The sequence below is a fragment of the Leucopleurus acutus genome (assembly GCF_964270905.1).
Source record: "Leucopleurus acutus genome assembly, chromosome: 11".
Lineage (NCBI taxonomy): Eukaryota > Metazoa > Chordata > Mammalia > Artiodactyla > Delphinidae > Leucopleurus > Leucopleurus acutus.
In genome coordinates, this window is record NC_139152.1 from 69,780,387 (window position 1) to 69,798,031 (window position 17,645).

A 17,645-nucleotide genomic window follows, 5' to 3' on the forward strand; every position below is an offset into this window, starting at 1 on the left:
ATTTTAGTTGGAATTGTGTTCTATCTATAGATCAAGTAGGGAAAAACTGACTTCTTGACAGTATTGAATCTTCTTATCCACAAAGATTTTTTTCATGTGACATCTTTCCAGTTATTTAGTCTTTGGTATCTTCTGTCACTGATTTGTAGTTTTCCTCATGGGAATTGTTAGTTTTTTAGTAAGAAGTTTTACTCATTCAAGAAGTTTTTTTGCCCCTGTGATCATCAATAGCCTTGTAAAAAGAAGCCCACACACTCTCCTTGTGAAAGGCTTGGGAAGTACTTTGAGGTGGCTGGGCTTGGTGGACCACTCTTGCTTTCTGATCTGGTTTTTCATAGCGTTGGCCTTTTAAATTGATAAAGACTTTTGCTCATATCTGGGAGATTCTTATTATAATCCTTATTAAGATTCAAGGAGAAATATCATAAATTTAGATTTTCCAGATCATGTAATATGGGGTAATCACCACCCCTTTTGTTTTGGTTTAACCCTCGACTCACTGTATTTCACTGAGAAACAATCAGAATTCACACCTATTTCTGAAATAAACAGCAACTTTTGGTAAAATTATTTTCATTATCTTATTTTTAAAAGAGTGTGTCTGGGCTTCCCTGGTGGCGCAGTGGTTAAAAATCTGCCTGCCAATTCAGGGGACACAGCTTCGATCCCTGGTCCGGGAAGATCCCACATGCTGTGGAGCAACTAAGCCCGTGAGCCACAACTATTGAGTCTGTGCTCTAGAGCCTATGAGCCATAACTGCTGATCTCGTGTGCCACAACTACTGAAGCCCACACATCTAGACCCTGTGCTTCACAACAAGAGAAGCCACCACAATGAGAAGGCCACACACCACAGTAAAGAGTAGCCACTGCTCGCCACAACTAGAGAAAGCCCGCGTGCAGCAAAAAACACCCAACTCAGTCAAAAACTTAAAAAAAGTAAAGTAAAAGAGTGTGTCTGATAATATTCTTCTCATAATGCAGTCTTTTATTTATTCCCAGCCCAAGTTTCCAACTGCTTACCATTTGTGTTTTACAAGAAAATGGTTAGGAAAAACCACATTCACAGAAAGATAGACAAGATGAAAAGGCAGAGGTCTACGTACCAGATTAAGGTACAAAATAAAACCCCAGAAAAACAAGTAAATGAAGTGGAGATAGGCAACCTTCCAGAAAAAGAATTCAGAATAATGAGAGTGAAGATGATCCAGGACCTCGGAAAAAGAATGGAGGCAAAGATCGAGAAGATGCAAGAAATGTTTAACAAAGACCTAGAAGAATTAAAGAACAAACAAACAGAGATGAACAATACAATACCTGAAATGAAAACTACACTAGAAGGAATCAATAGCAGAATAACTGAGGCAGAAGAACGGATAAGTGACCTGGAAGACAGAATGGTGGAATACACTTCTGCGGAACAGAATAAAGAGAAAAGAATGAAAAGAAATGAAGACAGCCTAAGAGACCTCTGGGACAACATTAAACGCAACAACATTCGCATTATATGGGTCCCAGAAGGAGGAGAGAGAGAAAGGACCTGAGAAAATATTAGAAGAGATTATAGTCGAAAACTTCCCTAACATGGGAAAGGAAAAGCCACCCAACTCCAGGAATCACAGCGAGTCCTGGGCAGGATAAACCCAAGGAGAAACATGCTGAGACACATAGTAATCAAACTGAGAAAAATTAAAGACAAAGAAAACTTATTGAAAGCAGCAAAGGAAAAATGACAAATAACATACAAGGGAACTCCCATAAGGTTAACAGCTGATTTCTCAGCAGAAACTCTACAAGGCAGAAGGGAGTGGCATGACATATTTAAAGTGGTGAAAGGGAAGAAACTACAACCAAGATAACTCTACCTGGCAATGATCTCATTCAGATTCAATGGAGAAATCAAAAAGCTTTACAGACAAGCAAAAGCTAAGAGAATTCAGCGCCACCAAACTTGGTCTACAACAAATGCTAAAGGAACTCCTCTAAGTGGGAAACACAAGAGAAGAAAAGGACCCACAAAAAAATAACCCCATAACAATTAAGAAAATGGTCATAGGAACATACATATCGATAATTACCTTAAATGTGAATGGATTAAATGCTCCAACCAAAAGACACAGGCTCGCTGAATGAATACAAAACCAAGACCCATATATATGCTGTCTACAAGAGACCCAATTCAGACCTAGGGACACATAGAAACTGAAAATGAGGGGATGGAAAAAGATATTCCATGCAAATGGAAATCAAAAGAAAGCTGGAGTAACAATACTCATATCAGATAAAATAGATGTTAAAATAAAGAATGTTACAAGAGACAAGGAAGGACACTGCATAACGATCAAAGGATCAATCCAAGAAGAAGCTATAACAATTATAAATATATATGCACCCAACATAGGAGCACCTCAATACATAAGACAACTGCTAACAGCTATAAAAGAGGAAATCGACACTAACACAATAATAGTGGGGGACTTTAACACCTCACACCAATGGGCAGATCATCCAAACAGAAAATTAATAAGGAAACACAAGCTTTAAATGGTACAATAGACCAGATAGATTTAATTGATATTTATAGGACATTCCATCCAAAATCAGCAGATTACACTTTCTACTCAAGTGCGCACAGAACATTCTCCAGGATTGATCACATCTTGGGTCACAAATCAAGCCTCAGTAAATTTAAGAAAATCGAAATCATATCAAGCATCTTTTCTGATCACAACACTATGAGATTAGAAATCAATTACAGGGGAAAAAAATGTAAAAAACACAAACACATGGAGGCTAAACAATACGTTACTAAATAACCAAGAGATCACTGAAGAAATCAAAGCAGAAATCAAAAAATACCTAGAAAAAATGACAATGAAAACACGATGATCCAAAACCTATGGGATGCAGCATAAGCAGTCCTAAGAGGGAAGTTTATAGCAATAAAATCCTACCTCAAGAAACAGCAAACATCTCAAATAAACAATCTAACCTTACAGCTAAAAGAACAAACAAAACCCAAAGTTAGTAGAAGGAAAGAAATCATAAAGATCAGAGCAGAAATAAATGAAATAGAAACAAAGAAAATAATAGCAAAGATCAATGAAACTAAAAGCTGGTTCTTTGAGAAGATAAACAAAATTGATAAACCATTAGCCAGACTCATCAAGAAAAAGCAGGAGACGACTCAAATCATTAGAATTAGAAATGAAACAGGAGAAGTTACAACAGACACCGCAGAAATACAAAGCATCCTGAGAGACTACTACAAGTAACTCTATGCCAATAAAATGGACAACCTGGAAGAAATGGACAAATTCTTAGAAAGGTGTAACCTTCCAAGACTGCAGCAGAAGAAACAGGAAATATGAACAGACCAATCACAAGTAATGAAATTGAAACTGTGATGAAAAATCTTCCCACAAAAGTCCAGGACCAGATGGCTTCACAGGTGATTTCTACCAAACATTTAGAGAGGAGCTAACACCCATTCTTCTCAAACTCTTCCAAAAAATTGCAGAGGAAAAACACCAACAAACTCATTCTATGAGGCCATCATCACCCTGATATCAAAACCAGAAAAAGATATTACAAAAAAAGAAAATTACAGACCAGTATCACTGATGAATATACACTCAGAAATCCTCAACAGATTATTAGCAGAGAATCCAACAACACATTATGGAGAACAGTATGGAGGTTCCTTAAAAAACTACAAATAGAACTACCATAAGACCCAGCAATCCCACTACTGGGCATATACCCTGAGAAAACCATAATTCAAACAGAGTCATGTACCACAATGTTCACTGCAGCTCTATTTACAGTCGCCCAGAGATGGAAACAACCTAAGTGTCCATCATCGGATGAATGGATAAAGAAGATGTGGCACATATATACAATGGAATATTACTCAGCCATAAAAGGAAATGAAATTGAGCTATTTGTAATGAGGTGGATGGACCTAGAGTCTGTCATACAGAGTGAAGTAAGTCAGAAAGAGAAAGACAAATACCGTCTGCTAACACATATATAGGGAATTTAAGAAAAAAAATGTTATGAAGAACCTAGGGGTAAGACAGGAATAAAGACACAGACCTCCTAGAGAATGGACTTGAGGATATGGGGAGGGGGAAGGGTAAGCTGTGACAAAGCGAGAGAGTGGCATGGACATATATACACTACCAAACGTAAAATAGCTAGTGGGAAGCAGCTGCATAGCACAGGGAGATCAGCTCGGTGCTTTGTGACCACCTAGGGGTGGGATAGGGAGGGTGGCAGGGAGGGAGATGCAAGAAGGAAGAGATATGGGAACATATGTTTATGTATAACTAATTCACTTTGTTATTAAGCAGAAACTAACACGCCATTGTAAAGCAATTATACTCCAATAAAGATGTTAAAAAAAAAAAAAAAGGATCATACACCATGATCAAGTGGGATTTATCCCAGGGATGCAAGGATTCTTCAGTATACGAAAACCAATCAAAGGGATACACCATATTAACAAATTGAAGAAGAAAACCATGTGATCATCTCAATAGCTGGAAAAAAAGCTTGACAAAATTCAACACCCATTTATGATAAAAACTCTCCAGAAAGTGGGCATAGAGGGAACCTACCTCAACGTAATAAAGGCCATATATGACACACCCACAGCAAACATCATTCTCAATGGTAAAAAACTGAAAGCATTTCCTCTAAGATTGGGAATAAGACAAGGATGTCCACTCTCACCACCATTATTCAACATAGTTTTGGAAGTCCTAGCCACGGCAATCAAAGAAGAGAAAAAAATAAAAGGAATACAAATTGGAAAAGAAGAAGTAAAACTCACTGTTTGCAGATGACATGATACTATATATAGAGAATCCTAACAATGCCACCAGAAAACTACTAGAGCTAATCAATGAATTTGGTAAAGTAGCAGGATACAAAATTAATGCACAGAAATCTCTTGCATTCCTATGGACTAATGATGAAAAATTTCAAAGAGAAATTAAGGAAACACTCCCATTTACCATTGCAACAAAAAGAATAAAATACCTAGGAATAAACCTAGCTAGGGAGACAAAAGACCTGTATGCAGAAAACTATAAGACACTGATGAATGAAATTAAAGATGATACAAACTGATGGAGAGATATACCATGTTCTTGTATTGGAAGAATCAATATTGTGAAAATGACTATACTACCCAAGCAATCTACAGATTCAATCCCTATTTGCAATCCCTATCAAATTACCAATGGCATTTTTTACAGAACTAGAACAAAAAATCTTAAAATTTGTATAGGGACACAAAAGACACCGAATAGCCAAAGTGGTCTTGAGGGAAAAAACGGAACTGGAGGAATCAGGCTTCCAGACTTTAGGCTATACTACAAAGCTATGGTAATCAAGACAATATGGTACTGACACAAAAACAGAAATATCGATCAATGGAACAAGATAGAAAGCCCAGAGATAAACCCATGCACCTATGGTCAACTAATCTATGACAAAGGAGGCAAGGATATACAATGGAGAAAAGACAGTCTCTTCAATAAGTGGTGCTGGGAGAACTGGACAGCTACATGTGAAAGAATGGAATTAGAACACTCCCTAACACGATACACAAAAATAAACTCAAAATAGTTTAGAGACCTAAATGTAAGTCCAGACACTATAAAATTCTTAGAGGAAAACTTAGGAAGAACACTCTATGACATAAATCACAGCAAGATCGTTTTTGATCCACCTCCTAGATTAATGGAAATAAAAACAAAAATAAACAAATGGGACCTAATGAAACTTAAGTTTCTGCACAGCAAAGGAAACTATAAACAAGACAAAAAGACAGCCCTCAGAATGGGAGAAAATATTTACAAATGAACCAATGGACAAAGGATGAATCTCCAAAATATATAAACAGGTCATGCAGCTCAATATTGAAAAAGCAAACAACCCAATCCAAAAATGGGCTGAAGACCTAAATAGACATTTCTCCAAGGAAGACATACAGATGGCCAAGAAGCACATGAAAAGCTGCTCAACATCACTAACTATTAGAGAAATGCAAATCAAAACTACAATGAGGAATCACCTCACACCAGTTTGAATGGGGATCATCAGAAAATCTACAAACAACAAATGCTGTAGAGGGTGTGGAGAAAAGGGAACCCTCTTGCACTGTTGGTGGGAATGTAAATTGATACAGCCACTATGGAGAATAGTATGGAGGTTCCTTAAAAAACTTAAAATAGAATTACCATATGACCCAGCAATCCCACTACTGGGCATATACCCAGAGAAAACCGTAATTCAGAAAGACACATGCAGTCCTATGTTCATTGCAGCACTATTTACAATAGCCAGGACATGGAAGCAACCCAAATGCCCATCGACAAATGGATGGATAAAGAAGATGTGGTACATATATACAATGGAATATACTCAGCCATAAAAAGGAATGAAATTGGGTCATTTGTAGAGACGGGATGGATCTAAAGACTGTCATATAGCGTGAAGTAAGTCAGGAAGAGGAAAACAAATATCGTATATTAACGCATATATGTGGAACCTAGAAAAATGGTAGAGATGAACCAGTTTGCAGGGCAGAAATTGAGACACAGATGCAGAGATCAAACGTGTGGACACCAAGGGGGGAAAGTGATGAGGGTGGTGGTGGTGGTGTGATGAATTGGGAGACTGGGATTGACATATATACACTCATATGTATAAAATGGGTGACTAATAACCTGCTGTATAAAAAAATAAATAAAATAAAATTCTAAAGAAAAAAAAGAAGAAAATGGTTAAATGTGTGTCAAGATCTCTAAAACTTTGTACATGACATGATACAATAATTTTTTCTAAAAAATTTAACAGTATAATTTTCTCTACAAAATCAGTAAGTTTCAGAGATATACTCTGTATTTATATTATTTAAGTAATAGGCATATGGTTATTTTAGATATAAACTCTCCTTTTCAAAATTATTAATTTTTTTCCTGTTTTCAATAGGGATTCTCTACTTAAAATATTACCTGCTGTAAAAATCCTCAATGGTGAAATGCTAACCTCTTATTCAGAAAGTCACACTGAAGAGCACTATGAACTAGAATTAGAGCGTTTCCTGGTACTTTGTCAGTCCCAGATTAGAGAATTTAACTTACTAGCCAAAAAATATACTGGAGAAAGGTAAGAGAGTTATTTGCCCCTGGTCATAATTAAAAGATATAATGCAATTTATACATGTGATTAAAAATTATTTTGATCAATACAATGCTACTCTTTTGTACTAGTACAGCATGTTTTAATGATATTGTCTCTTTAGAAAAGAACTTCTGGGCATCACTTTTTATTATTTGAAATGTATTAATATGTATTTTGCACGTAATTTAGAATATAATATAAAAGCTAAAGTTAGATGAAAATAAATGAAAGCATGAGGATAGCTTCAAGAAAAGATGCAAATATTCATTCAGCTGTTCATTCAATTAGTCAGTCATACATTTTTCAACAATTATTGATGGGCAAGACATATAATAAGCTAAATATTACACTTTACCCTCAAAGAATTCATGATTACATTAAGAGAAAATTAGCTAAATAAATAGTTACAATGGAGCAAGGCAAGTTTTATAAAACATATGATATTTATTATGTATATTTATTATATAAGGAATCATATTTCACATATATTTGTGTATTAAGGTATTATGGGAGCACAGTGGAGAAAAGCAGTCAACATGTGCACACATTCAGAGGACAGAGGCTGAGAGCAAAGTCCTAAAAATATATCAAAGAAAGAGAACTTCCCATTCCCCACCCTGAATTCTGAATGCATTACTATGAATTAATTACAATTGATCTTTTTAAAACTGTATTTCCTAATTTATACTGCTCCAAAAAGACACAAATGAAAAAGGAAAATTATTTTACTTATGATAATTCTGCATTATAAGTGGAACAGTTATGTGCTTCCAAATGTCTAAATTTAATTACTAAATTACATATTAAATTTTTGCTATTTGTACTTTCGTACATGCTCATACTATGTAAGAGTTGGTTTTTCTCTTTAAATATAGCCTATTTCTTTCTATTTAAATATAGCCTATTTTCTTTTAAATATAGCCTATTCATATTATAAGTAAATCTCACAGCTTTAAAAATAATTCCAATTCTTATAGATAATGTTTACTTTTAGCAAAAACTAAGGTTATTTACATTTATCTTTTTGTAAATCTAAACTGATATCTACTTGTGTATGTATAGTAATCTACAATTTTTATGTAAAGGTGACTCTTGACACCCCTTATGTTGAAATTTAGATTTACAATTCTTTGGGAGAATTTATTGTTATTACAATGAAAGTTTTACTTGAGAATTGGAAATAGACTGTATTTTTTATGTTTGATCATAAATGGTGGTGAATTCAACACTTAACCATAAACAGTTGACATCCAATGTTGAACTGAACCTTTTCTGCATTATTCACCAACAAAATGAATGAAATACAAAATATCAAAATATATTGGAAGAGCCTAGGCTAATGTCTACATTTGTAAACATACGAGGTGTCTATCTCTATATTTTAGGAAATAATTATAACTTTCATTTTGTTTGGTATAGCTAAATCCAACAACTGTTCAAGAGAATCACAAGCATTTACGTCTTAAAGTATTTGAATTCTCTTTGCAATGGATTTTTTTTCCAGAGAAAAATGGGAATAAAAACTTTCCCATGATATAACTTATTTGTTTAAAAGTCCAATACAAATATTTTGCATGGCAAAAGTCAATGTACAAAGTACTTTTAACTTGTTTCATAAGTAACTTCTCCAAATTTAGTCCGCTATCATTTCTCATGCTTATGGCAGTAAAAGCATGGATTTTTCTCATTCATTTGTACCAAAGGTACCTAGGATAAAAATGATTCTAAAACTTCCAGACATTTTGTCTGGATTAATGGATTGAAATTAAGTAAACAAATATTTTCACATTTTGTGAGAAATAAGATAAATTTTTATATAAACAATCAGAAATAAGTTTTTAATGAATTTTGTAGTAAAATTTAATATGTCAGGCCACACAGGGATATTTTCAAAACCTGTATAAGTGTTAATATTTGCTGATATAATTCTTCTTATTAAACATCCTCATTATTTATTTGCTTAGGAATATATTCACGTTGGATGCTGCAGAAAATCTCTGCCATTATTTCAAGAAATTGATGACACTTAGTAATGATTGTCGATATGCACATGAACATGGGGTTGTAAGTATCACCAAGAGAGAGGAATCAGAAGCCCAGAAAAATCATTTGCCTCCTACAAACAGTGACAGCATACTGCAAAATAGAGTCCTTTACTCTTATGCAAATGAACATAAACTGGACTCACCAGGTATTTCTGAGAAATGGATGGACTCTGGCTCTAGTCATTCCTCACTAACCAACCCCTCCTTATGTGAAGATACTAAAGGAAGAAATCAGGAAAAAATAGTAGGCCAGAAAAGAGAAGACAGCAAGGCAAGCAGTTTCCTCACCAAAAGAATACCATTCATGGAAGCAGTAATGACAAGGTCTCTATTGAAGAACTGCCAGAATACTGAACATCATGAAAAAATGTAAGATTTATAGATCATTTTTCTTTTACAGTTGTATTTTATTACTTTTTATGGATAATCTTAGTCATTGTTACCAAGTAATAATTTGGTAAGGGATTTCAATCACTATTATATTTCATGTTAATTCCCTTATGTTTTTATGATATGCACAAATTATTAATTACAGTGCAGATCAATTTGGTTGAAATTTGGCAGGTTCTGATTTAATTAACTAGTATTATTTAATTTAAAATGAGTAACTGTGAAATTATTTTTTCTGCCTTCTAATCTCTAAATAATTAAAATGAATTTTTAAGAAGAAATAAAATAATCCCATTATTCTTAAAATACTATAAAGACCTCTCACATGAGGGTCTTATGACATGCTTCCAGGGAAAGTCAGAAAATCCTTCCTGCACATGCCTTTTCTCAAATTCCTTGAGCTTAAAATATTCAGCATGCCAGGGTACATTGGTATATTTTGGGATAGTATTAGCCAGGGTACCCTAGACATTGCCTATTTGAATCTCATTAGCTCTAAATACTCCAGACATTTCCTACTGAAATTTCAGATAAACATTTAGAACTTTTTAATTCATGATAAATAAAATAGCCAAATGATAATAATAAGGAAGGATGAGGAACTGAAAATATAGACAAACCAAAGACCTAAAGAATAAAAGGAAAAGAAAATGTATACCCACTTGCTGAACCTTGCCATTCAGTGTTTCAGGAAGATTCACTGTCAGTTGTCTAGGCGTTTCCTAAGCATAATTTACATGTGTTCCTATGCTAAGGGTATTTTTATCATCATTATTTTTACTAGATAAAAGATGATGATGATGATAGTAGTAATACGAGCTGTTTTTCCCAATATGGAGAGCACCTTATATTTAGGAAGCCCTAAAGTCAGCTTCTTTACCTGCTCTCCTGGCTTTTTGTGTGGTGGAAAGCATCCTGTTGTTAGTGTCACTGAGGAAAATATCCCTCATCTACCTTTTTATTTTCTTCCGCGGGAAATTTTGCTGTTAGTGAGCTGAGGAATTCAAGCACTAAATGACTGGTCAGCTTTACAAGAAATTCACAGTTACAGTCAGTGAAACTTGTATGTATCTGTAGAGAAATATAAGATGTTGTCTCAGGTTAAATGTGTTTTCTTACAGACCTTTCATTCTTTACCAGCTATGCATTGCAAATATGTTTTCAGGTCTTTTTCTTTATCACCCAGATACATATTATAGTGTCTTAAATTCCTTAACTCTTTTTTTATTTTTTTTTAAAAAAATTATTTTATATTGGAGCATAGTTGATTTAAAATGTTCTGTTAGTTTCAGGTGTACAGCAAAGTGATTCAGTTATACATATATCTATTCTTTTTCAAATTCTTTAACTCAGTTTTGTTCAAAAGATGAAGGAATGAATTAATGGTTGAATGACCAAATGTGAATTAATTCCATAGCAAAGTTTATTAAGTTCTATTTACCCTAGGAGGAGGAAATGATTTGTTGAAGCATGATTTTTTTTCCTATAAGGAATACGAGTAGATTATCTTAAGCCAGAAAACAATTTATCCACTAACTTCAATTCATAGCAAAATAGATTGAAGGCTTCCACAAGCTTTAGGTAAAATGGTGATGATGATGATGACAGTATTAATAACAATAGAAAATGGTTACATCATTCCTTTCTAATTTCCCACAAATATATTCCTATGAGAAAAAATATATATAAGGTGATGTCTGGCAGTTTATCACTTAATTCCATTTTGCCTTAAACTCACTAGTATGAGGAATGAAAAAATTTCTTTGGGCTTGGCAATTATAAAATTATTGAAAACTTTTTCAAGGGAGCCTGGAAAAGGTGAATATACATGAATCACTTCTCCTTGATATGCCTTTTAAAACTAAACCCAAAGATTTGAAGAACAATTAAGCCAGTAGTTAGCACTTTGACTATACCTTGTACCTTGATAATATTTCTGCAATAATCTATGTGGGAAAGGAAAATTCTTTTCCTTTCCATCCAATGATGAAGAATTAAATGATTAAGCAAGCTGAGAACCCACTTACAATCAATGTACATTATTATTCAAATTTTGGTAATGTTGCTGGGCAGCTTATGGGGATGTGGGAAAAACACAGTGTTGATTGATTCAGTGCCAGAAATTGGTAAATAGATGTAGGCTGGAAAAAATGTTAGCATTTACTACTGGGCTTATAAGAGAATGACTTAAGTATTTGTCCATGGGCAGATAGGAAAGTGAAGCTAGCAGACCTGATGGGTCCTTTCTCTTAGAGAGAACGGGGGCTCTTCTTCCTCTCAAAACTTAGTCTCTCTGCTGTGAACAGGATCCCATCCTCTCTTGCCAACTGACTCCTATATTTTTCCCCCTTTTGCATCATCATTTCCCCCCCTTTCTACTGGTTCAGGATCCTTGCTATCATACAAAATCTCGATAATATCTTCCTCCTTAAAAGAAACAAAAATCCCTAGTACTCATATCCCCTCTCTAAGTTACTGGCCCATTTCTCTCCTTCAGATTTTAAGGTTTCCGTATTATTTTTACTTCTATGACTATAGTTAAATAAAAGAACAGGTCTTATTTTTAAATAATACTTTATATAGTCTTTACAAATAAATATATCTTATGAGGACCTCTTAACTACAACTGTATATTTATGGGTACTAAAAATATTTTTTTTTCTCCTCTTAATAGTATGGCAGCTATGGTAATTCAGGCATGCTGGCGTGGTTACACTGTGCGCAGACAGATTCATTTCTCTATAAAGCTACATCCTGCTGCAATAGGACCCCTGACATCCCAGTCAAATTCCTGCATTGAAAACCAAATTATTTTAAAGAAAGAAGAAATAAAAAATACTGTGAACATCCAAGAACAGAGGGAGAAGGCTGCTATTCTTATTCAGGTTACTTTTAATCTTTGGGTGAAATAATTAATTATGAGAGATGTATTAGTTATCTTTCACTGGGTTATTCTGTATAACAGGCAATCCCTGAATCTTAGCCATTTACAAATACATGGATTTATTTCTTATTCATGTGACATGTAGGCTGCTGGTTAGCCGCAGATTGGCTTTGCTTCTGCTGAGTATCTAGGCTTAAGGAGTAGTCTATAATTTGTAAATACTGTTCTTATGACTGAGGGTCAAGCTGAACCACACAATCATATCAAAACTTCTGCTCAGATGTGGCATTTGCCACATATGCTAACATTTGATTAGTCAAAGCAGGTCTCTCTTGGCCTAATCTATAGCTATTTCTAGAAGCATGTTTAAAAATCTACTAAAATAATTGTTAAAGTCCTTCAAATATCCATTTAACTTGAAAATTCAGAACCTCACCAAGATCAGATTTCAAAATGAAGTTCAATCTGATCACATTTATCCTTTTATTTATTCACTGATCAAATAGTTTTTAGAACGTACTGTTTGTCAAGCACTATTTTAGGTTCAAGAAATTTAACTAGGAACAAAGCATGCAAGATCTCTTCCCTCATGGAGTTTATGTCCTGGTGGGTTAAATAAATACATAAAATAAAGTCTGGAAATTCATGGTACTACACCTGAATTGAATGATAGTAACTAAAAAAAAATATAGTGTTTCCCTTTATTCATTCATTTAGTAACTATTACTTGGCACAAAAATTTTACTAGCTTACATGTTGGGATGTGCAGATAAATAAGGTAAGTATGTTAGATTGTGATAAGTACTAAGGGGAAAAATACATCAGGAAAAGCGGGATAGGAGTATCTAAGGAAAATTAATCATTTTAGACAGGATGGATGTGGAAGACCAGGAAAGGTGACATTGCAGCAGGAGATAAGCCATTGGGTATCTCGGGGAGGAATATTCCAGGCAGAGGAATATCAGATTCAAAGGCACTGATTTAGGAGCATACCCACAGTGTTTATAGAGCAGTAAGAAACAGTGTGACTGAAGAGGGGTGAAGGGGAGAAGAGTAGGACTTATAAATCCTAAATCATTGTAAAGACTTTGGCTTTTACTCTGAATGACATGGGGAGATATTACAGGACTCTGAGCAAAGGACTCACATGACCAAGTTTCCTTTATGTTGTGATTATAATATAGGAAGGCAATAGTAGGAGCAGCAAAATTGGGAGGCTATTGCAGTAATCCAAAGTGTAGATTTTGGTAGCATGGACCAGAGTATTGTAGAAGAAGTGGTAAGAAAATCACATTCCCAAATATATGTTGATTTATCTTGAGGGTATACGTATATACTTTGAAGGTAGACCTGATGATATTAGTACATGGGGATGTGGTCTTTGAAAGACAGAGAGGAGTCAGGGATGCCTATAAGGTATTAGCATAAGCAACTGGAAAAATAGCCTTAAAATTAAGTTTCTGGGTTTTGTTACTAAAGCCATAGTTTTTTAAGAGAATTATCTTTGCTACGGTTCTAATGAATATATTTAGTATTTCAGTTGACTTAATTTGTCTGGACTGTATTCCTAAGGGCAATGCATAGACAAAGCTGTTACTGATGCCTGAATGGGTTGGGAGTGGAGGGAGGTCAATGGATTCAAGGAAACTCTGAGGAAAAGAAAGGAACCTCAGTTACTGTCTCAAAATACTATTCTGCTGCATGAGGAATGAAAATGTCATGCAGTCCAAACTTCCTCCTGTCATGAGTGGATGAGCAATACATTTTTCAGCATTGATGGTAAATAGATATTAAACTTTTGCTTCATTCTGTTCAATAAAGAGAAGTTCATTACTTTATGAAATAGTCTAGCTCAGTGACATATATCTGTTGAATGTCCTTTTGTTAAGTTTGTCTCTGTAACAAATGTAAGCATAATTCAGCCTTTCTTTGCAACTTAGAACAAGTCTCTTCTGAGATACATCATGGTATTATACTTAAAATCATTGAAGTCAACTCAACTTCATTTTCTCTTCTCCTGAGTACAATCTAGTTTCTTAAACTATTCATCTTAAAAATATGACTTCTAGACTGTCTAACCATCCGGGAGAGCAGAGCATGATATGGTAGAAAGAGCCCAGGCTTTAGAAGGAGCAAAATGAAGATTTCATGAAGGATGTGGTGGAGACTGCTCTGTGCTCACCAAAACCCACATTCTCCTCTTCCTAGCATACTGCCAGCCTAGATATTCCAGCTTTCCTTGCACTTTTTAGTATGGCCCTTTTTTTCTGAGTAAATGAAAAATATGTGCACCACTTCATGTCTGGCCCATAAAACCTCCCACAAACATTCTTTCATATTCTTTTCCCTTTCTGGTTGGCTGAAGTGAAGACAGCCTTTAGGGCATCCTTGGATGCTGTCTCTTGGGATTGCAGAGTTGCAAAGCCTGGATATCTGAATCACTTTATGTTAAACTGACGCCAGTTGTCTTGTTTTCACTCTCAATGCTTGTTATGTGATCGTGAAATTAATTAGTTTTGAATTATTGTACATTTCTGGATATATTTTTATAGCGCTTAGCTTACCCTAACTAATATTAAGGATATAAGATACAGCTTGAGAAATAGGGCTCAATGTAAATATGTAAGAGAATGGAATTCCAGGTACAAAAGATAGTAGGAATAAAAGAACATAGGATTTCACATTACTGGAATAATAAGTTATAGTACAGCTAGACTACCATAAGGACTAGAATATTAAGAGAATATAGGAGAAACATGGGCAGAGATGTGTGAACAATTTTAGCAAGAAACAAATGTATGGTATGAGTATGTTCTGGGATTGGGAGTTGGTGGTAGTTAGAGAAGAAAAAGATGTTGGATATGTCTAATATAGATAGGACTCTGACCAGGGAATTGATTTGAATGTGTGAGAAAGAGGAATTAATCATAGATGGATGGCTGGGAGAAAAATTGAAACCTTGACATGAATAAATAACTTAGAAGAAGAATCTGAACATTACTTATTACACATTTATATTATCTTTATTTCCCATAAACTGAACAGAGGTGGCTGGGACTTTAATTCCTGATCCTACACAGATTCATGAGGAAGGTATCTATACATGTCACACCAGAAAAATATATACTGTGTATTACAGTTTAGAGATTTGCAGAAGTCGTATCCCTGATAAGTTAGGCTGGATCCATTGTGAGCCATGATGAGTCAGTCCTTTTGCTCTTGTCGTTGAAGGTCTGTATTAAAGAATTCCCTTTATACTCTCTTTCCCCTAGGTCTGCACCTAATCTTGATATCTTATAATTACACTGGTGTAAGAAAAAGGGGGGTGGGGTGGAGGAGGGATAACTGAGGTAGAGAAGATGACCTAGCAAAAAAGAATCAAGGGAAGGAAAGCATGTTTCCCTAACGTTTAGAACCTTGTTAGGACAGGGTTGGGGAAGAAAGGATATGAAGGGTACCTCCCTAGCAGGAATAAGTCACAGGCCCATTTGCAATGTAGAGAGAAAGCATTTTGAAAGGTAGCAAGGAACCAAGGGAGCATAAATACTGGATAAAGGAATCAAAAAAGAGAGGAGTTTAAAAAAAAAATTCCAAAATGAAGGGTGCTATTGACTGAATGCTTATGTTCTCTACAACATTCATAAGTTGAAACTTAATCCCCAATGTGATGATATTTGGAGGTGGGGCCTTTTGAAGGTGAATATGTCATGATGGTGGAGCCCCCATGAATGGGATTAGTGCCCTTATAGAAGAGACCCCTGAGAGCTCTCTAGTTCCTTCCACCATGTGAGTACACAGTGAGAAGACAGCCATCTATGAACCAGGAACCTTGCTCTCACCAGACAATAAATCTGTCAATGACTTGGTCTTAGACTCCTTAGCCTCCTCCAGAACTGGGAGAAATAAACGTTTGTTGTTTAAGCCACCAAGTCTATGGTATTTTTGTTATTGCAGCCCAAACAAACCAAGACAAAAGGGGGAAAAGGAAAATAGTTTGTTTTCCTCTAAGGTAGCTAGCTTGCATATGCCACTCACCCACAGTACATGACATACCCAGGTCTATAATAACAACCCAGCTACATGAGACTAATAAAGCAGGCAAAGAGCTTTATTATGGTACTCTTTGATGGTACTCTCCATAATGGGTAAGTTAAAAAGAGGAAGGCCACTTTCTCAGGAAATACTTTTAATAATGTTCCTCATCACACAAAGATGTCCTCTCTTCTGTTTCTACCATTTAATACTGTTCAAGTTCTTGATTCATATTGACATCCTTTCTCCTCAGAAAGAGTTTTGAACTCTCTTGGGAAGTTATTTATTCATAGCAAGTTACAAAATAATGGAATACTATTTCTATACTGAAAATCATTTTTAGAGACAAAACTGGTTAAAATTTAGTTATAGTTTTTGAACTTTATGTGATGTTTAATATCACACTATTTTCTTATTTGATAAACTAAGAAGTAAATAGAATTGTTAAAAACAAAGGGACAAGGAAATTGGGAAAATAATATTTAATGTGTGTCTAGTATGTGACAATCATGTGTTCATCACTGTATATAAATGTATATACATTTATCCTACTCCCTTCCCTGCCTTTGAGTCTATGCCAAAGGCAAGTGATGGTGGCTGACTCCCTTGCTATAGTCTGTTTTTTCTCATTTGTGCAGCCCTTGATTGTTTCCACTATGTATGTGCATGTGTGCACACACACACGTACACACACACACACACACACACACACACACACATGCCCAATTAGAAGTGGGGCATCTTATGTGATTGGTTTGGGAAGCATATTTGCCTATCTCTGGTTGGTCCAATTGGTCCTGAGTTAGAAGTAGGGACAAAAAATAGAGAAACTAGCAGTCATTGACCAAGTCTTAACCATTCTTGGCTAATTGTTGCAGAGGTTGTGGTTTGGCTTCCTAGGCTGATTGACAGATTGTGTGTGACTTCTATTGTCATATATGTTCTGACCATTATATGTTTGTATATTTCTCTTCTCAATATATATATTTTTCAGAATAACAATACCAGTATTATTGCTTGCAGTATGGTTACTAAAACATATTTAAGGTAACTTTTGTAGTTAAATTTATCTTTTGATTGTATTTCACTAGGAATGT

At 35.0% G+C, this 17,645-nt stretch overlaps 1 protein-coding gene across 1 annotated transcript in view; it reads left to right on the forward strand.

Annotated features, from left to right (window-relative positions):
• The window catches only part of LRRIQ1 (leucine rich repeats and IQ motif containing 1), a gene marked incomplete at both ends in the record, with an annotated part of 173,926 nt that overhangs the window by 72,379 nt on the left and 83,902 nt on the right, over positions 1 to 17,645 (forward strand). Inside the window, 3 exon segments of the mRNA XM_082850455.1 lie at positions 7,006 to 7,182; positions 9,162 to 9,611; positions 12,307 to 12,517. Coding sequence (XP_082706581.1) covers positions 7,006 to 7,182; positions 9,162 to 9,611; positions 12,307 to 12,517 — 838 coding nt within the window.